Source organism: Branchiostoma belcheri, unplaced genomic scaffold, assembly GCF_001625305.1.
Source record: "Branchiostoma belcheri isolate BF01 breed outbred unplaced genomic scaffold, Haploidv18h27 scaffold615, whole genome shotgun sequence".
In the NCBI taxonomy this organism is placed as follows: domain Eukaryota; kingdom Metazoa; phylum Chordata; class Leptocardii; order Amphioxiformes; family Branchiostomatidae; genus Branchiostoma; species Branchiostoma belcheri.
In genome coordinates this window covers 790-22,858 of record NW_017804260.1, presented here as the reverse complement: position 1 = coordinate 22,858, position 22,069 = coordinate 790, and the positions used below count along the sequence as shown (strand labels likewise).

Genomic DNA, 22,069 nt, shown 5'->3' with positions numbered 1-22,069 from the left:
GTATTACTGTGTTAGTCTGCCTTGTTTACCACGTTTGGGCATGAGTCATCACAATGGAATGCAGGGCATCAACCAATAGGCATGCAGCTTTCCTCTATACTTCTTGCTGATTGGCTGTTGGGATTTAACTTGATTAACACCTGCACAGAAGCATTTCCATACTGACAGTATGTCTGTATTCAAGTGTTTTGGTAGGTATTTCAAGCTTTCCTGCTCCAGCATTGGAATGCCGGGCATGGACGTTTTTTTTTTTATTTTGAAAATCAACAGTTTGCATTATGCAATTAAAAATCCTAACCAATAAAGTAGGGAATAGCTATCCAACTGTTGTTTTAGTTGTATTTTACTTCATATTATAGTTATATCAATGTAAATCATTGTTTTCCCTTGTGTTTCCCATTCTTTCCCTGCCATGTCGTAAAATGTGGTGAACCCATCGCTGTATTTGCTCCAAAGCAAATATTGGCCTTTCTAGTTAAACCTTTATTGTTACAGCATACATATATACTCTGTACGTAAGACGACGTTATCCACACATGTATTTAACTTTGTTAGATCTTTAGTTGTAGAAGACCATACAAAAGTCCCTGTACTTTTTTGTTGTGTCAATAAAGAATCTCATTATATAGTTACCTGCGTTCATAAAAACAAATACAGAACGCTAGAAAATTTTGCGCGGTAAGCTACGTACAAAATGTAGTACACCGTTCGACAGGTTTTTCTGCAGGACAGCCTCTGAAAGGGCAAAGTTCATCTCAGTTACGTCATAACACACAACACTACTCGTTCCTTCTTCATAAAATGATAAATCATCTTTAAGAAGACGATCCAAGAATCAGAATGGGGTGAGTGGCGTTACTATCATTTTTCAATATAAGGCTACAAGAACTTTTAAAGATAGTTGATTTGATTTTGTCTAATTTGTGGATCTCTCTTTAAATAAAACATATTCCGAATTTCTAATGATGCTCTTCAAAGTGGGCCTAGATCAAAGCACTGAAACTCACATCGTAACGGTCACTGCAATTCTTACAGCAAAGTTTTGATATCCGAATGTCTATCACAAAAAGAGAGGGTCAAATTTGGTATACAATTCAACCTTTCTATGTGAAACAAGCTTGCTACATATATATATTCGGGATATGAGTCCTCGACCTACATATGCAATGTAGCATATATAATTGTCTCAGTATAGATAAACGTACCATTTCCTGCTGTACATCTGTATTAGCGTATATGTAGTATCATTAAAGATAGGTATATACATATAAGTGTATGTGAAGTCTACACACATCACCCTCAACTAAAGGTAGCTTTTGTGACAAAGAACAACATCAGCTGAAATTCAGCTTCAATATACTGCTGTGTGTGTTATAATGATGCAATGATGAATAATTAATTCATGCCCGTGCAAGCATATTTCCTTACCAGGCATCGGAAGCATGTTAAAAAAGGATTTTGTTTTAAAATCGTCAACAATCCACATATTCAGCATTGGAAACTGTTGGAAAGCCCCGCGTATTTTTTGTCGCTGCTTCACAAATAACACCATTGTTTACTGCTGACAACTGATGCCTCAGCACATTTTGACGCCAGGAGGTCAACGTCCAATAGAGCAAGTAACGTTTAAGTGTGACGTCATCACCGCACCTGGTATTCCCCCGCCGACACTTCCGCATTATGTGGCGTCTGAGAGTCGTTTCCAGACCTCGTTAGTAACTTGTGTTCTCTGTATCATTACCAGCCCGATCACCATGTCCAACATACTGCATGTTGCGGGGACCCTTCTCCCTGCAGACGTGCAATGCCGGAGGTTTGTGGCGGCTAACAGGTATGACCTGGCCGAGACGGGGTACGGCCGCGCCCTTCTGGCCGCCATGTCTGATATGGACAGGCTGCAGGAAGTGGAGGTACTGAAGAGCCTGGGAGACTTGAACGTCGAAAAGGGAAGACTCCGCAAGACCGAAGCTCCGCGGAACATGGAGCGGGGCCTGAATCTGTACAGGGCCGCGCTGCTCCGGTGTGAAGACCCGGGGGAAGGCGAGTCTCTCCAACATAGGGTCAAACTCGCCGAGAAACTCAGGCAGAAAACGCCCATAGCTGGATCAACCAGGAACACAACCGTTAATTCTGTTTCAATGACTTCAGAAATCTTTCAAGACTTGGACAAGACACGGGCTAACGGTGGCCATTTGGACTCCATCTTAGAGGGCTACACGAAGATTCTTGTAGAAGGAATAGCGGAGGGGCGCAATCTGTTGGAAATGGAAGCTATGAAAAGTCTTGGAGACGTAAACCTTAAGAGAGGAAGAGACTTAAAGGAGGCCAGCCACTTGACCAAGGCTACAGCCCTGTACAGCACAGCCCTGGAGCGATGTGACGATCCACATGGGAAAACCGTCCTCACACATCGCTTACTGCACGCAGCAAAAGTTAGGAAGGACATGGCGGAAAAAAGGAGACGGGTATGTTTTAAATAGATCCAATTACAACGTCTTGTGCTTTGGATACCGTTGCCAACGTACCTCACAATAGTACATGCTAAGCATATTATCTCAACTAAGCATAATATCTCAACCAACAACAAAAGACTATATGATTGCTTAAGTCTCCGAACCCATTTATTTTTCAAAGAAGTTAATTTTTTAACCTGGTGTTACATATTAGTAGTCGATTGTTGTCATCTATAAGCATTTGTTATCTCAGATATCACGGTTGCTACCCGGTACTTTTCAGATGAGTCCAAGGGACACAAAGACAAACAAGTGGCTGCCAAGTGGATCTAAGAAGGTCACTTCGACTATTCCGCAAGGTCATGGCCTCCCTACAGTAGATGCTGCGAGGTGAGTGACGTCACTTCTTCATTCAGCCGTTACTAGAGAATTCTTTCATCAGAGACAAGTTTCTGAAGGGTAAAATACTAAACTCCAAATTTTCGACGACTATCTGTCCATCTTGTTCACGGAGTGGCCTAGTCTCACGAGTGGACGAGGCTAGGCCCGAAACTTGCATTGGTCTGCTGGGCCCTCTGTTGGACTGATAGTCAAAAACTTGTCGCTGCTGAAAGAATTCTCTTGTAACTGTAACTATACGTGACAAATGGATCTCTTTAACGATATTTTTTCAACCGTGTTTCACCTATGTTTTAACATGTGAGTCATTATGTACAACGTACAAGACCTTCAGTTAAGTGATTTATAATTCCTCTCCCAGTATGCAGCGCAAAGAAAAAAAACATGCAGAAAACTTAATATCTGTATGTGTTCTTTGTCTGTTAATATCTGTTCCGCCAATGCTGATATACAACGTCATTTATTTCTGATTATACAGCAAATATGTATACTATGATTTTCGCTTTGCTTCAGGGTGTACAGAGACCAGTTACAAAAGGGCTGCAGGGCGATGGAGACGGGGGACCTGGGCATGGCAGAGACGCACTTTGCAGCTGCGCTCAAGGCTGTTCATGTGAAAGGTACGAACCTAAAAAAAGTCAACACTCGGAAGTAGTGCTGCATACCGGTTCACTGGACTTGGATCCGGACTTGTTTAGGTTCAAGTCCAAAAAAAAACCAAAAGTCAAGAACCGAGTCCGGACTTATTACCATAAAAGACCATTTCACATACCCCTTTTCTTTCCAAACCACCTAAAACAGTCCGTAGATTGCAAAATCTTTGCTGCAAAATGAAGAAAACTTTTCCATCGGGCATCATCAAGTACCGGCCTCCATGTTATGTGGCCAAAGTTTCACCCAGTCAACATTGCAAGGTTGCCAACATGCAATTTTGTATATGCCATGGGTTTAGGTCCGGACTTACAAGTCCAGAACTGAACCTAAACCTCTGGACTTAAATCGGGAACCTAAATGTGGGTTTAGGTATGCAGCACTGCTCGGAAGAAATCATTTAAGGAAAATCACAGTTTCAAATCTAATTGAACGCACTGTGTTTGTGTGTGGTGTCAAGCTGTTTAAGTATGCTTTATGTTATCATTTTGAATATATCTTAATCACCTTGAATGAACTACAGACAACATTTCACAACAACGCCCTCTGTACGTTAAGGGGAAATCTGCAACGTCCTTAAGGTAGATAAATACATTATTGACAGCGCTGCCATAGTACGCAAACCTACCAGTTTAATAAGTTCTAATTTCTATTTGTGCGATTTGAAGTATTACCTATTAGTCAAAAACACAGTTACATGTTTTTATAATCTGAAACTCTTGTTTACTTCAGAGTCAAATACAGACCAATACAGGAAAGAAACAGAGCCCCTGTGCAGGTTAAGCGATGTCTACCTGGAAAGAGGAAAGCAATCGAAAGACGGAAGTGACTTCACCAAGGCTGCAGTACTCCGTAATGCCGCACTGGTCAGAGCAAGGACAGAAGACAAAAAAGGCATCAAACAAGCAATCCTACAAGTTAGTCAGTTATTTGATGAGCACGCGTTGGGGATCGAGCAAGCAGTGGAAAATGTTGACTCTGAAAATCACAAATCAATACTGAAGAAACACCGGGAGCTTGTAGAAGAAGAGATGAAAAAAATCGAGCAAGAGATCGATCCTTATAGTCTTGATGACGATGATCCAGAGATAAGAGAAGTAGAGAAGAAGAGAGTGGAAGCGATCATAACATTGTTCCAAACAATTTTTAAACAGAGAAAAACATTCATATCTGCCCTTGTAGATGAATGTATGGATGTAATGGGCCCCCCTCCCTGTAAGTACGCCATGATAGGCATGGGTTCACTGGCCACAGGGTTAGTAACCCCATACTCTGATCTGGAGTTCGCCATCCTGATAGAGGAGAAAACAGAATGTAACGTGAAGTATTTCCGCAACCTCACTCATTATCTGCATCTCAAAGTTATCAACCTGGGAGAAACCATCCTCCCGGCAATGGCGATCAAGTCGCTCAATGATTTCTCCTCCAAAGACCCGCAGGACAACTGGTTCTACGACTCTGTAACGCCGCGCGGGTTCGCGTTCGACGGAGCCATGCCGCATGCATGTAAGACTCCACTGGGCAGGGGTGAAACAGCTGAACTTATCCAGACACCAAGCGAGATGACCAGGATCATTCAAAATGACCTAACTTTGCATTTAAAGAAAGGCTACCATCTCGCCAGTATCTTGGGGAATGTGTGTTTGATAAAAGGAGAACAGGACTTGGTCGATGTGTACTCCGCCTTGTGGAGTCAGCAAGTCAAAAGTAGGAAAGGGGCAACATTTGCGTTACAGGCATTTAGCATAATTTCCGAAGATACTAATGTACAAACATTTATATTCGATGAACCAACATCTCGATTGCTAGATGTGAAGAAAGAAATCTATCGATTCTCGACCCTTGCAGTGTCGTGTTGGGCACTACTTTATCGTATACAGCCCACAACAATATGGGAGACTATTCAGAACATGAACAAGAACGGAGTCATCAACGGTGAGGACGCGCATCACTTGATGGTGCTGGTCAGCATCTCAGCAGAACTGAGGCTGCGGACATACATGAACAACCGTGGACAGGTGGAGAACATGTCAGCCTTGTCGTCCATGTCTGGTAACACAGATATGGGGGACAAGTTGAGGAAAGTGTTTTACTTCTCCAATACAAAACAACTGTTGAGGTACTATTACACAGCAACGCCATTAAAGTTCTTTATTCCGCAAATCATCGAAATGTACCCACTGCCGGTAAAATCTCCTGTTCTGTTTAACAACTCACCAAAGTTACAAGCCGGGGTATATGGAAGTCTGTGTGACTACGAAAAAGCCAAATCGTGCATGGAACTGGTACTCCAGGATAAGGTTGCTAAACATGGCAGGAACACTGCACATCCAGACATCGCCAGTTCATTCCACAGCCTGGGAGACGCCTGTATGAACCTTGGTGATCACAGAAAGGCAGTCAGCTATTATGAACAGGCACTACAGATGAGGCGGAGTATCCATGATGAGAACACTGCACATCCTGACATCGCCGGGATACTAAGCAACTTGGGTATCGCATGGAACTATCTTAGTGATCACAGAAAGGCCGTTAGCTGTCTGGAACAGTCACTAAAGATAATGCGGGAAATCCATGGTGACACTCCACATCCTAACATCGCCTCGTCACTTAACAACTTGGGTAACGCCTGGATTAACCTTGATGATCACAGAAAATCCATCAGTTATTATGAACAGTCACTGCAGATGAGGCGGAGTATCCATGGTAAGAACACAGCACATCCTGAGATCGCCGCGTCACATGGTAGCTTGGGTATTGCCTGGAGGCACCTTGGTAATTACAGAAAGGCCGTCAGTTGCCTTGTACAGTCACTAGAGATACAGCGGAAAATCCACGGGGAGGACACTGCACATCCTGACATCGCCAAGACACTTCACAACTTGGGCCGCGCCTGGAATGACCTTGGTGATCACAGGAAGGCTGTCAGGTATTATGAACAGTCACTACAGATGAGGCGGAAAATCCACGACGAGGCCACTGCACATCCTGACATCGCTATGTCACTGAACAACTTGGGTAACGTCTGGAGTGACCTAGGTGATCATGGAAAGGCCCTCAGCTATCATGAACAGGCACTACAGATGAGGCGGATTATCCTTGGTGAGGACACTGCACATCCTGACATCGCCAGGTCACTTAACCACTTGGGTAACGCCTGGGGGAACCTTGGTGATCACAGAAAGGCCGTCAGCTATCATGAACAGGCACTTCAGATGTGGCTGAATATCCATGGTAAGGACACTGAACATCCTGACATCTTCAATTTACTTAACAGCTTGGGTGGAACCTGGGGGGCCCTTGGTGATGACAGAAAGGCCGTCAATTATTTTGAACAGGCACTACAGATGGAGCGGAGTTTCCATGGTGAGAACACTGAACATCCTGATATCGCCAGGTCTCTGTATAACTTGGGTATTGCAGAGGGGAGTCTTGGCGATCACAAAAAGGCCGTCTGCTATTGTGAGCAGTCACTACAGATGAAGCGGAGTATCTATGGTGAGGAACATCCTGACGTTGCAAAGACACTTCAGGTGCTGAGTGAGCTTCGTAAACTCATTGGTGATCACGGAGAGACCGCCATCTATCAAGCATAGTCATCATATACGTGGTCAGCGGAAGTTTATCTTTATCAATGAAACTACTTTTATATGACGACGTCTGTTAGAGATCAATTTGCGTTATGCCAAGCGCTTCAAAACTTGAAGATAATTTTTATACAATACTGATAGAAAACCCCTTTCCTAATTCCAGTTCTTTCAGTCCTTCTATTTCTAGAACGGTATGAGTCTGAGTGTTTGAGTTTATTCGACCCACAGTTTGCCAAGATGGCAATGACTATTGTATTTCGTGGGAATGATTCAATAATTCGCTAGAATTAAGAGCGCTCACGCTTCGGCCTGAGGGGGTCCCAGATCACCCAAGTGTAGGTCATTGGTCATGGGCCAGGGGGATCCCCTTTCCGCATAGGGACTAACAGTTTCTAGTTCAATATATACATACATTGAGTAATACTATACAAAAACCGTGTCATAATTAATAACAATGTGAAATGTAGTATTCCATCATATCATGTACATGTACTGAATGATAAGGTTAGATTAGTACGCTAGCAGAAATAGTTTATAGTCATTAAGTGTTATTTGCCATACAGTGTACCCGATGCAAATTTATTTTTGCGCAATAAACTTTGACTTGATTGATTGATTGATTGATTGATTGATTGATTGATTGGTTGATTGATTGACAAGGACAACATGACCCACTTACACGATCGAAGGTTCGGTACCGGTAGAACACAGGAGTGAGACAACTAATCGGGAAATTAACGTGGGAAACTAGAGTTCCCAGATCTCATACCTTCGCCAAATGATGTTAATCGTTATGGCTGACAAATTATAGATTATTCCCCCTGATTGTGCAAATAGGATCCTCATTTTCATGAATTATATCACTTTATCATATTCTCAACCAAAAGACAGTCTTATATTAAGAAACAGTGCCATTCTATTATTTCCTCATAAATTATGCAAATAAGGTCCTGATTTGAATACATTATGTTCAATGATGTTTACCTTCACTGAACTTTCAAATACCACAGGTATGAAATTACAGACAGTTATCATTACAGAATTATAACATTTTCTCATTGATTATGCAAATTAAGTCCTCATTTACATGATCGATATCTGCCTGTGTTTCGTTCTCAATTACCAATGTCACAAGCTTCAATAGTCCTATCATGAAGTGCAGCTGATTTATAGAATTTCCACATTAATTATGCAAATTACACCCAGATTTGCATAATTGTCGCATAATTATGTCAAGCGTCACTTAAGCTACCTACATACCAAAAATCACGACGATCCGTCCACCGGCTCTTGAGTTATCCTCTTTTGAATCTTTTCAAACAGATAGCCCTGCAGTTCCAGAGCAAGCCGCTAGGGGGCCCAAACTCACGTCACTTATTCTCTGGCAAAAGAGCTACCTACCATGTACCATCAAAATTTCGTCACCCTAGCATGTCTAGATCATGAGATATCAAAACCGGAAGTTCAGCTGCAGTACCGTAACAAGCCGCTAGGGGGTCCAAAATCTAATCATTTCCAGCTCTCATCAAGACCTACCCACCTACCAAATATCAACATAATCCATCCAAGCTTTCTCGAGTTATGCTGTTGACAGACACACAGACATACAGAAACTCGGCCAGGAAAACATAACCTTCGTCAATTCTTGGCGAAGGTAATAAATCATCTTCCTCGTTAAGAGTGTAGCAAGCAAAGCACAGTTTCCAGAACTGCTTGTCTTTCATTGCTGTAACAGTGGGGTTCAACCAACACTAACTGAACCAATCCCCCCTATACCTTGCCTCAAGAAGTTAATGTTCTTTCCAATTTAAATTCTGTTTCTACGTGAAAACCAACTGGTATTTTGTTTATTGTTTATTTGTTTACTTGAAGGATCTCATTAGTGAGTTCTTCCTGGAGTCTTAAAAACATATTACAAACTTATAACACAAACGTATATACACTTGCTTGTTGCCACACATAAAATACAACAACCTGTAACTATTACTTAACTTAGCCTATCCTATTCTATATACAACAAAGTAATTTTCTCGCTTCTTTATTCGGACTATTTTCTATCGTGCAACCAGGATGTCGTTTATGAGAAATAAAAGAACTATTCTACTACTACTACAACAACTACTACAGTAACTACTCACCAGCGCCATTGGCGACTATGTAGCGGAATTATCCTGGAATACCGATACTTCCCGCTAGTCAGCGCTCGTGAGTAGTGGGAGCTCTCATCATCATCATCATCATCATAATAATAATAATCATAATCATAATCATCATCATCATCATTTCCAAAATGGCGACCTTCAGGGCCATGTGACGCGCCGATTTGAGGCATAAGACATGGTCACGGAAAAACTGTGGTACGTCCAGGGTGCGTCATGTCTGAGCATGCCTGAGCCACGCCCACCTCTTATGCAAATTGAGTGGGCGTGTCCTGCATATTTATGGTGACCGTGACCCACTCGCACCACATGTGATCTTGTTTGTGTTTATATGAACAAAACTGCCACCATTTTGAGAGTAAACGCAATTATGTGTTGCGGTGAGAAAACGATGGGTTTTATCTTGTATTTAACCTCCTGGGTTTTATCAGGACAAGCATGGGCTTGATGGGCAAGATCACGTCCACCGAGACTCTGGTCTGGCTCTAGGCCTAAGTAATATACGTTGTAACTCTGGAGGATGGCACCCAGGCTAACGAAGGTCCACGACTCAAGTACTCAGTACATACGTACAGTGCCGATTCATAATTTTCACAAAAAAGCCAGCTTGTCGTACTAGTACGTCGCTATGTACTCCCGCAAATTCACAATACCAGCTTTGTATTCCTGTGCATGTGCCACTGTGGTTTAGTAGCAATTTTATTTTTGGCCGACTTTTTTTATTCGCCCGCGCGCACCAGATTGGGGGTCTTCAGATGATGTCATACATAAAATTAAGAAGGCGTGGCCTAACTGTAAAGTTTTCGCTCCGCAAAAAAATCGAGCGTTGCGGAGTGTAAAAAAGTAGTACACCGTTCGACAGGTTTTTCAGCAGGATAGCCTCTGTAGGGGCAAAGTTCATCTCAGTTACGTCATGACACACAACACTACTTGTTCCTTCTTCATAAATCATCTTTAAGAAGAAGATCCAAGAATCAGAATGGGGTGAGTGGGAGTCTTTTTTATTTCAATACAAGGCTACGAGAACTTTCAAAGATAGTTGATTTGATTTTGCCTAATTCACGGTTATCTATTTAGATAAAACATATTTTGAATTTCTCATGATGTCTTCGAAGTGGGCCTTGATCAAAGCACTGACACTCAAATATTAACGGTCACTGCAATTCTTACAGCAAAGTTTTGAAATCCGAATGTTTATTCATGAAAAGAGAGGGTTTAATATACAGTTCAATCTCTCTGTGTGAAACGAGCCTGCTACATATATTCGGGATATGAGTCCTCGACCTACATATGCAATGTAGCATAGATAATTGTCTCGTCTCAGTATAGATAAAACGTACCATTTCCTGCTGTACATCTGTATTAGCGTATATGTAGTATCATTGAAGATAGATATATACAGATAAGACTGAGATTAGTAGTTGGTCAGTAGTCTAGTTATCCGCAGTTTCTGTACGCTGATATGAGTATGGAAATTTTAAGAAATGATCTATAACAAGGATCTTGATAGTCGACGCCGCGGGCACTGGTCTTTCTTCGCAGTGTACAGAGAATTCGAAACATTCAGTGTTTGCAAGTGTTTCGTTTACAGTGGATAATACTAACTAAATAGCATGTTCCAACAATCATGGATTTGATTTATGATTTATTAAGATTAGCCATATTTGTGGAAGGATTGGCACAACAGGTGACTAACATCTCTTCAAGATGTCCAACCCGGGGCCTAGACTGTAAGATTTGAACCACTTACTCTCCAACTGAATGGGAGCATCGCCACACAAGCAGAGGTTTGGGTTTGGGGTTATTTTAGCGTGTTTTCAGGCTTTGTAATCGGGGTTTCCCTTTTGCACTGGAATTTTTTTGGGTGAAAAAAATCCCCCCCCCCAAAAAAAATTCCAGTGCAAAAGAGAAACCCCGATTAAAAAGCCTAAAAACACGCTGAAAATAACCCCAAACCCAAACCTCTGCTTGGAGAGTTTGAACCACTCACATCAGGAAGGGACCCTGCTCGTTTTTTTATAAGTGTGGTGGGATCTTTAATGTGTGGCCCTTCTTAAACACGCGTATGGAACCTCCGGCTTTACGCCCTATCAGGGAGGACGTCCCTAACCGAAGCTAGGTACTCATTTACACCTAAATCAAGTGAGAAAATAGTTGTAAAATGGCTTTCCCAGGGACATAGCAATGAGGCCTGCTGACAGGCATTCGAACCTACTCTCCAAGCAAATGCTTGTTTTTTATTGTTATTTTGGGCTTGTTGCAACACTTTTTTTATCGTTTTTGTTTTGCAATGGAATTTGTTTTGGGGATTGGGTGTAAAAAATCCTAGTGCAAAAAAAGAAACCCTGAAAAAAAAGTCCTAAAACACGCCAAAAATAACTCCAAACCCAAAAGGCTGCTTGGAGAGTAGTTCGGACCTTCGGAACATGAGTCAGCAACCCTAACCACAAGATCACCTTGCCACCCGATCGGATCATTTCAATGATATCCGACTACACTCCAACGAAACAGCTGTACACTACACTTCCTACTGTACACTGACGAACGCATTGACATGTTATCATCTCTATAGCTAACTAACATCCTGCCATTTGACACAAACAGCGTCACCGACAACACCTTATGTTCAACCATTCTCAGGGGTAACCCCTCATTGTCGTTTGTCAACAACTGTAACATATTTGATGTGGTTTTCAACTTTATTTTGCAGACAGGACTTTTTGTTTGATTTAGTTGATTGATTTTGATTTGTACACCAGCTCATTATGTACCTTTGTCATTTCTGAGATAAGTTTTATAACTTTTTGCCCAATAATCCTCGAAAAATAAATGTGAATAAAATAAATAAAATACAGGACCTTGAACAGAATGACTGTGTTTAAATATCTCTCTGTCCCTTTATTTCCAGGTTTCGAGTATATCTGCTGTTGATGGTGCTTCTTCCGATGAACGATGCGCAACTAAAACTGATTGTTGATGGTAAGAATCAGCCACGATCGTTCCAGAGCCTACACTGTTAAACTTACCATATGTTTAATGCATGCAACCTCCATATATTGTACTCATATGGTACTCTCCAAGCAGAGGTTGATGGTGGAAGATCGTTTGCTTTTTATATATATATGGTCCGTTTTTTTTGTCCCTACCACCACCAACAGTAGGGACAAGAAAGGACCATATATAACTAGAAAGGCCAATATTTGCTTTGGAGCAAATATAGCGATGGGTTCACCACATTTTACGACATGGCAGGGAAAGAATGAGAAACACAAGGGAAAACAATGATTTACATTGATATAACTATAATATGAAGTAACATACAACTAAAACAACAGTTGGATAGCTATTCCCTACTTTATTGGTTAGGATTTTTAATTGCATAATGCAAACTGTTGATTTAAAAAAAAAAAAACGTTCATGCCCCGCATTCCAATGCTGGAGCAGAAAAGCTTGAAATACCTACCAAAACACTTGAATAAAGACATACTGTCAGTATGGAAATGCTCTGTGCAGGTGTTAATCAAGTTAAATCCCAACAGCCAATCAGCAAGAAGTATAGAGGAAAGCTGCATGCCTATTGGTTGATGCCCTGCATTCCATTGTGATGACTCATGCCCAAACGTGGTAAACAAGGCACACTAACACAGTAATACATTTGCTATAACACAGCCAAAAAACTCAAATAAAACCATTCTAAAAGCCTGTATCACAATAATTTAAAAAACGCCTAGGGGTATTTGCCCACTGTACCTCCATACCAAATTTCAGGACCTTGGGCCCTAAAATGAAGAAGCTGAATCCATTTAAAAAATGGCAGGAGAAGGAGAAGGAGGAGAAGGAGGAGAAGAAACATCAGAAAAAGCAATATGGGTTCACTACCACTTCGTGGTGTGGTGAACCCATAACAAGACTGTCAATGAAAACATACATTGCCATGGCGACGGTGGTTGCTGTTAGGGTTATTGTTTGCATGGCACTGCCATCATTTCATGATTTTGAGGAAGACTTGGTACCTGTTAAGTCTAGAAAGATACAGTGCACTCCTCCCCTGAGTGTATAGTGAACGAGCTCCGTGGTCACAGAAAGTAGGGCCATCTGGGGCAGACAGGTCTTCAGGGTTCCAGGAATGTGGGCATAGATGTGGGTTAGAGAAATGCCTGTGGACATTCCGCATGCCTGTGGACAAAATGCCTGTACCATTCCTAGAATTCTTGCGAATTGCACACAATACTATACCATTAGGCTCCTCCAGAGACGTCGCCAAAAAAACGGACCATATACAAAAAGCAATCTATCTTCCACCATCAACCTCTGCTTGGAGAGTACCATATGGTACATTTAGTAAGCATGTCGGCAAAACGTACTGCGCCTGCGCGAAACCAGGATATATTTCACGGTTTTCGTCGGATGTTTGGTCACCGTTGCATCAGAATATTGCCTGTTACAGATGATATATTTTCCGACACAACATTTGAAAACTATAGAAACGGGATGAGATTCTTAAATACGCGAATACGACTTTTTGTCGAAGTATTATGCACAATACGTGACAAAATTGCACAAATATGATGAAAAGCGAAAGTTATAACCAGAATCAATGCCCCTCTAATTTTATGACGGAGTTTTTTTTTTTTGCCGTATGGGTTAATTATGATAACTTTATTGACACAACAGCGACGTTAACCATACATACAGACAGACACGTGCACGTGGGTACAAAACATGGGTAATTTTCTTGTCCGTATCTCTTCTGTAACACAGAATAGACAGAAAGTTTTGAATTGTTTTGAATCGAAGTATGGTATTCTTGTATGTAAATATCCTGCAAACGACGCCGTCATTGATCTGTTAACATATCAACGTGAAACAACCTAGGGTTTGTCCATACATATCCAAAACCGTTATAGTCATACTGACTTCCGTAAATAATTTCATCAGGTTGGTAAACGAATGAATAGCAAAGTTCTTTGATCAAAACCATTTATTTTTCACGAGCCGACGTTTCGATGACCGTCTGTCATCTTCATCAGGGCAATTCTGACTGGTTTACTGTGCACTGACACTAGATGTTACTTGGTGCATTGGTATGAATTTGGTGTGAACCATGAAACACCTAGCGTCAGTGCTCAGCAAACCAATCAGAAGTGCCCTGATGAAGATGTCAGACGGTCATCGAAACGTCGGCTCGTAAAAAAAAATAGTTGTGATCAAAGAACTTTGCTATTCTGTCATACTGACTGTTACTTTTGGGGTTGCCTAGACGCCTGTCTAGTTAGGCCCAAGTACGGCCCTCCCGGACACGGAAAAGCCCTGCGGCCTCCATGTGTCAACTATGACGTCTTACTACCGGAAGTGACAAGCCTCACCGAGAAACTCCCAGAGTCCCTTGCGGAACTCGGCCTTAGTGACGTGTTAAAAGACCTGGAAGATCTACGGAGCGTCGGTATGAAAAAAAAAAATTCTGTATGGACTAATTTCACACTTCCCATAATGCCAAGTAAAGATCACGGATATGACGTATAATCACCCCCTCCCCCTTCCTTGATGTAATATTTCCAATAACTTCTATCGACAAACTGGTCAACTACTAGTATATTGTTTTTGAATTATTTATTTAGTACAAATCGCATGCCATAATTGCATTTTTGTTGGAATTAGAGAATTATCGAAAATGAGGTACCTTCTATTGTTGTACCTTCTACCAAAGACTCTCCTACTCGCACGGTCGCATTACGTAAATCCCCTTCTTACGTCATATCCCATCCATATCCGTGATCTTTATTAGGCATTATGGGAAGTGTGAAATTGGTGAATACAATATATATCAAACACTTGTCTTGAAAGTTCATCTGTGTTGGTAGAAGTCTTTATGAAACAATTTTGACCTGCAATTTCCAACACAAGAAATTGGACTTACCCAAATTTTCGACTGTACAACTCCAGTCTTTGTCAAGGAATGAGCAATCCACCGCTTCCGTGACGTCACGCAGATAACACACGTGACTCCGTGAGCAGTGGATCATAGGTTGCAGAAAGTCTGTGGCGCCCCCCGTCTCTGTTGAGGGATGGTTGTAATGTCCTGATGTAGATGACCTCTTTAACCCCTTGTGCAAGTTGCAGTTCATACTTGTTTCGTAACATCAAACTAATGTTTTGTGCCCCTAGTAAGGAACAAATTGTACATGTTCCGTTGTATACTGAAAGCATTGGTCATATGTTAACCTACAGCTGTAACTAAACCTATTTAAACTTTTTGAAAGACGCTTTGGAATGATTCATCGCAAACCAATTTAATTATACAACAAACCAGTTAGACAACATTCGCTGTACGTTTGTACAATCCTAAGGTACTAAATCACTTGTATATGTTTCTACATTTTTGTCCCGGTTAAGTCAAATACAAACACGATGAATTAACAGTATGGCTTGTTGCTTTCTAACCTAAACAGCATAGAATTCAACAAAGAAAGTTTATCTGTAGTTACATGCTTAAAGTTAAAACTTTTATTTCAACACAAAAGGTAAACGTTTTCACCGAGAGCTTTGGACCAGTCACTCTGGTCTTCCTCAGTAGACTGACTCAGTGAGACTAGTCACGTTGCCTCACTTGGCCGCGACGGGGGCCGACACTGTTTACCAGATACCTTAAACCCAGTGGTGACGTCACACTTCAGAGAAGCCACGTGACTAGTATCACTAGGTCAGTCTACTGAGGAAGACCAGAGTGACTGGTCCAAAGCTTTAGGTGAAAACATTGTGCTGGAACAAAAGTTTTAACTAAAACAACATGAAATTCAGTGTACATTTCTATTCCGCTTATAATAACGGTTTCTATTAGATTTGATTGAGTTCAAGGGACCGATCGGACCAATCGACAGTGACGGTGTGCGCAGGCGCCGTAGAGCAGCCACACACTGGAGCCGTGTGGGCCGTGTGACTAACCTGGTGTACAAGGTGACTGTTGGGGGTGGCGAACAGTACTTTGCCTTTACTTCTCCCCACTTCGACATTCTGTTAGAAAACGACACTCTTGAGGGTAAGTAGTCCTCTGATATTAGGAATAGTTTGTTATATTGACTGATAAAAATGTAGACGAAATATTGTCCGTTAATCTTAGCATGAACTTTCATCTGTTTTGGTATACATGTAGTACTTTATGACCAGTACTTAATGTAAATTGGGGGTCGGAAAAACGTAATTGCGTGCAGCAGAGGGCCATACGTGACAGATAACCTGAGTCAAAGTTCTGGATTGAGAACTCGATTCTTTATTTTTTCTTTTTTTTATATTCCAACAGTTCATGACTAGACATAGTGACAGCGCACTCAAGTTATAGGGGATTAAAATCATCTTTATTGCAATTTTGAGACAAACTTACACAAGACGAATATGTTAAAATGCCTAGGACGACCCCTTCTCTGGGTTTAATTACCCAGGGGGCGCAAGGTAAACTTATAGTTGGTGTGCGTCAGACAGTTTAAACCTCAACAATGCTTAAAAATTCTAACAAGTATAATACAGTTAGACATTGGCATGCTAGCATATTGCACCTAAATACTTATTGCACTATTAACCACTTGCGAACAGTCCTGAGGGAGTTTCCCAGCCCACTGTATTTCTGGCACAGTAGATCATATATGAAGTGCAGATAGCACTTTTTCCTAGCCTGTTTTTCAGGTGACGTGCTTCACGGTCTTTGTGGCTACCAGGACACAGTGATTTTAACTTGGAGGTGTTCTTGTTGCTTACCCACCCCCTGCTACCGATTTCAATTGTAACAAGGGTAACTTTGTAACTCGTATGAGTATGGATTTCGTCTAACAAAGATTCATATTTTGCCCTTTTCCTGTCCTCGGCATTGTGAACATTGATTTCTTTGCAAAAGGGGTGAAGAAGGCGGTGTATATTCTGGCTAACTGCCCAAAACTGAACAGAGACGGGGGGCGACACAGGTTATCTGGTACGCATGGCCCTCTAGCTGCTGCAATCACGTGTTTCCGACGTCACGTCCCAGAAGCTGCAGTAGACGGGTCCATCCCTTTACCAAGGATGACGGAGTTAGCCAAAATTTGGGAAAGTCCCAAACTACTTATATTAGTGTTGGAACATAAAGTTTTAGCCTTTTGATACTAATATTAGTAGGCCATATGTACTCAGTTAGTTTTTTTATGGATTACATCATCTGAAGACCCCCAAACTAGTACGCGGGCGAATAAAAAAAATCCGGGCAAAAATAAAAATGCTACTAAACCACAGGAATACAAAGCTGGTATTGAGAATTCGCGGCAGTACACAACAAACCGGCACATGCTGGCTTTTTGCTGAATCGTATGTACTGAGTTTTTGAGCCGTGGAGCTGCGAATTCGGTAGCCTGGATGCCCGGCTCCGTATTGTCGCGCTAACTACCATGGACTTCCCAGGCCTAGAGCAAGGCCAGAACCTCGGTGGACGTGATCAGGTGAAAATCAATGCGCGCGCGGATGTCATCCATAAAATTAAGTCTGTGTGGCCTTAATTAAAAAAATATAACAAGACACCTTTTAAGTACTGAAACTGTTTTCCGATAAACTCACTCCGTAGCCCCTGTTCAAAGTCTGCAAGAAGATGTGGAGGGGTTTCCTACGAACTACCCTGGTACAACCGCCGAGGCAATGCCGTCACTGGTACCGGATTTCCACGACTTGCTCGACAGCTTTAACTGTAGCAGCAGTGGTCCTAACTGTAACCTACCACGTGGAATTGACAGTGTATTACAGCTAGACGAAAACTGGTCTATCGTTCAAAGGTACGCACTGGAGTACGAACCAGGAGGTGCCAGGAGAACCATAAGTTTTAGAATACTCGTTGAAGCCTGGCTTGGTTTCAGAATCTTTGTTCAACTCATCATATACTAATAAACTACGCCGTATGTACACAGATAGAACTTTATTCACACGACAAAAAGTACAGTAGATATACAGACAGATATACATGGGTACAACGAAAATATCCTACGTACAGAACAATAGGTGGGTCAACTAATACTACTTGTTCTAAGGTTTAAACATTCTTTGATATATTTACGTATTTGTACACAGTAAGGGTTATTGCCTTCTAGGATGAACTTAACTTTATCTATAGCATGAAATGTAACGAATTCTGTTGAGCAGGCGGAGAGAAGGTTGAACAGCTTTGTGTGTTTATCGTTATACAGTGTACAATTAAAAAAAATGTTGTTCGTCTTCAATATCATTGGGACAGAAAGGACAAAACCTCTGGTCGCGAGGGATTTTTTTATATCTTCCTAATTCTATATTCAATTTATGGCTAGAAATTCTCATCTTTGTAATCGATCTACGAACTTCAAAATTGTGTATTTCAGAAAGATAATTTTCTTGTCCGTACCTCTTCTTTAACATCGAATAGACAGAAAGTTTTGATATACATGTACAGGCGTTGAACTCTGAAGACTTTCAGTGGGGTGCCCTCTGTTTGTTTGTTTGTTTATTCGCACATGTTAAACAAACAAATAAAAGAAATAGAAATTTACATGAAAGAAAAACATTGTGCAGGAGGGGGTAGGAAGCCTTCAGGGCCCTCCTACTTCCTAACTCAATTAACAAATGATAGTTATGAAATTAATCTGATAATTGAAAAAGAATTAACGGAAAAGTAAGAAAAGAAAAAAATTAATGAATATCATGAGACTAATATAATAATCGAAAATTGATTAACAGAAACAAAGATACAGCAAAGGAAACTAATACATTCAGATGGTTTAACAAGTTATGTCATTAAATAGAAAGAAGATTTTACAGAACCGGAAACCATTATACTGATAACATAACTGAATTATTAGATAAAAAGATAAGGAAAGAACATAGGTATATACAAAATGTAGTACCAGTATATCTTGAACAGGCTTGGATGTTTGAAAAGAAGAGTATATCTTAAGTTAAACATGAGGAATAGAATTATCATCAGTGAAATAAAGGGGTAATTTGACAATATTATATTTTGCTATATACGTAACGTTATATCTATATTATATAACATATTTATAACTTTAGCCTTTTTCTGTGGCACACCGGTACTAGTACATATCTTTGTAGCTGTCATGTAAATATAATATAATATAATATAAATAGCCGCAGAAATCTAAAGTTTTCTAAAGAAAACTGTCAGCCATGTTTGTTTACATTCTGGTAATTTGTGGTGGTACCACAAAATGAGTGCGCCTCGTGTAGGCTGTTTTAGCGCCAACAATAGATGTCAGAAATGTGAGATTATTTCACAAATATGTTAAAGGTGGAAATAAATTACAGTCACATGGTGATTTCTTTCAATTAAAATATCTCAAGTTTGATGCAAAAATGTTACATACTAGTAGCCCCTTCAACCCAAATGGTACCTTCTTCACCCGATTTGACCCCACGAAGCCAGCGCATTCGAACTACGTTCTGTTCGAAGAACTTCGTTCTACGGTTCGAACGTTCCAGCTGATGACGTTTCGCACAAACCGTGAAAAGAGTGAAGATGGCAACTGTTGAGGCAACTACCGCCGATGTTCCCAACAAAAAGATTTCACCCAAGACCCTCTGGCAGTGGGAAAACACAACACGGCGGTTAGGTTTCCTAGCTTACATGGGAGTGTCGCCTACTGTGGACAGGGAGACGGTTCAGGTAGGAGTACGCAGTTTTCGTCCAATGGGGATTTCTGTAGTTAAGGAGCCCAACATATGGTGAGAAGGTTCGAAGTTGTAAAATGTATAGTAGGCTGCACAAGCAAGTTACAAACATTCAATATGTTTGGGTTGAGGTTACATTATCCTACAAAGTATGTGAAAATAAGCTCAAGTTTGTCGGCTCGTTTTCTCCATAAAAACACTTTTATTTGGCGCTTTGCGGGGGTCATGTGAACTGCAGCCTACGCACAGTACTAGCTACTAACAAGATACTCAAATTTGATGCATTCCTCTACAATTCAGCATAGTTTTCACCCCGCTATTCTACAAGAAAGAATCTCGGCAGCTTTCTCAAGTACTGTGACGAACTACTTTGTGCCCGGACTACTTTTGATTATGGGGTTCTGTGACCTTCAGGGGCTGTACGAAGAGGTGGAGAGAACGACCGAGGAGTATGTCAAAAACATCTCCGTGGATCCTGTGCCCTGGCGCGGTGGCGAACGTCTGAACAAGCGGCACTTTGGAACTGTAGTTGAGGCCCTGGCCGCTAGTCCTCACGGTCTACTTCGACCTCAACATATCCTACAGTTTTTCTGGTAAATTGGGTTTATTTCATCGATGTATTACAAGATATACACCCCTTACCCCAACGTAAATGATGACCACTGTTACAACATTAAAATCAATATATTACATATTCTTCATTTTTGCTTCATTTTCATTAAGTATTTCGGTTAATCTGTTTAATTGTGATTGTTTTGTTATGTTTAATGAGAAGGGCTTGTACAAGCCTTTAAGGCTTCATCTTCTCCTGCACAGTTTTTAAAAATTTAATTTACTTCACCTTGTATCTTTTTTTTGTGCGAAATAAATAAATATGTAATTAAACATGACTATATGGAAGTAAACAGGATTTTGTTCAAGTAAATTTTGTTCTCCCTGTTTTATGTAGGAACCGCTACCCGGACCTCTGGCGGCAGACAGGTAGAACTGCAGCCACGGCGGCAGTTGTGGTGAGTACTGAAAATTCATTCAACTTTGCAAGGACACATTTGGCCGTAGGAGGAAGATTTTTCCCCTCAAACCATTCTGTAGAGCAGCAGTTACATGTATGCAATGTCTTTTAAAAAAGTTCTGTTCTCCATGGATGCAAGCTACATGTAAACTTGTCTCTTTTCTGAACTTTTTAGAAAGCCATCCATGTTGTCCTGTCAAGTCGCAAGTTTTTACAAGTCGAAGCGGACGTTGACCCCGTGACGTCAGACCGTCGAGTCGTCTTCTTCGCCATCGACTACCAGAGTTACCCAGACGCCCCCGCGCCAGGCACGGTCCTCCGAACGCCACAGGATCATGACGACGACTTGGGCGGGGATGAAAATATACCAACTTCCGCCAGAGGGCGTCGTGACACCGTCAGTTCTCACTCTGAGGAGTCTGGCGCTCATGGCAAGACCCCACAGAAAGTCCACCTGGCGAGGTCTATTCTCAGGAGAGCTTTAGAGGAATCCAACGGACAGAACCAAAACAACGTTCCACATGGAAACATCAAGCGACGGTGGCAACAAAAAGGAGTCCAACTGAGCCCTCGTCACGGTAGGAAAGGGACAAATCAGTACGAAGAGGCAGACCCGAACACCCCCACTTGTTCTGCTGATGGTACAGTCATCACCAAGGACGGGGACAACAACAGACAATGGCAGGAGTATTGGGGCCGGTGTCTGGAGCAGGAGGCTCCCACGTACGCGTTCGACCTGGTCGGCTACGTGTGTGAGGAGCGGCTGTCACGTGGATTCTTCCCCAGGGTCGTCAACGTTTTCCCGCGGAATTTACTGCGAACTGCCGAGCAGGCCGTGACGGAATGTCTGGCTGATGTCGAGCTGTAGAGCATGGAAAGCAACGTCTCCTGGCGATTTGTTCGAGAAGCACACTCAACCACAACGGTCGACTTATGCTATGACATGACGGCCAAACCTTGCCCAAGTCCGTTCACGGGCGCCATCTTGTGAGGGGAGACATAACTACTTAGAAAAGAAACAGGCCATGCTGGTGCGAGATTTGAAATATTTACATGAAACGATAGGTTTCCATTTTCATCCATCCATCTATCAGTCCCATATCTACTTTCCATTCAGCCCCTGAAATAACAATGGGT

The 22,069-nt window shown here is 41.6% G+C and overlaps 2 protein-coding genes across 2 annotated transcripts; both read left to right on the top strand.

Annotated features, from left to right (window-relative positions):
- Positions 1-1,665: 1,665 nt before the first annotated feature.
- LOC109483003 lies at positions 1,666-7,228 on the top strand. The gene is made up of 4 exons (XM_019785960.1): positions 1,666-2,465; positions 2,737-2,843; positions 3,366-3,472; positions 4,236-7,228. Exons 1-4 carry the CDS (start codon positions 1,755-1,757, stop codon positions 7,097-7,099), a joined length of 3,789 nt encoding a protein of 1,262 aa, XP_019641519.1. The 5' UTR covers positions 1,666-1,754; the 3' UTR covers positions 7,100-7,228.
- A 12,540-nt stretch (positions 7,229-19,768) lies between these two features.
- Positions 19,769-21,800, top strand: LOC109483002. Its single transcript, XM_019785959.1, has 4 exons — positions 19,769-19,915; positions 20,335-20,513; positions 20,870-20,930; positions 21,108-21,800. The coding sequence occupies exons 1-4, from the start codon at positions 19,769-19,771 to the stop codon at positions 21,798-21,800; spliced, it is 1,080 nt and encodes a 359-aa protein (XP_019641518.1).
- The last annotated feature ends 269 nt before the right edge of the window (positions 21,801-22,069 follow it).

Bases quoted from the DNA above. Each gene is read 5' to 3' on its own strand.
- LOC109483002 (XM_019785959.1), top strand. From the start codon at position 19,769: ATGGCAACTGTTGAGGCAACTACCGCCGATGTTCCCAACAAAAAGATT. The intron at 20,514-20,869 runs GTAAATTGGGTT...TGTTTTATGTAG, and splicing joins CATATCCTACAGTTTTTCTG to GAACCGCTACCCGGACCTCT. The intron at 20,931-21,107 runs GTGAGTACTGAA...TGAACTTTTTAG, and splicing joins CAGCCACGGCGGCAGTTGTG to AAAGCCATCCATGTTGTCCT.
- LOC109483003 (XM_019785960.1), top strand. From the start codon at position 1,755: ATGTCCAACATACTGCATGTTGCGGGGACCCTTCTCCCTGCAGACGTG. The intron at 2,844-3,365 runs GTGAGTGACGTC...GCTTTGCTTCAG, and splicing joins CCTACAGTAGATGCTGCGAG to GGTGTACAGAGACCAGTTAC. The intron at 3,473-4,235 runs GTACGAACCTAA...TGTTTACTTCAG, and splicing joins CAAGGCTGTTCATGTGAAAG to AGTCAAATACAGACCAATAC.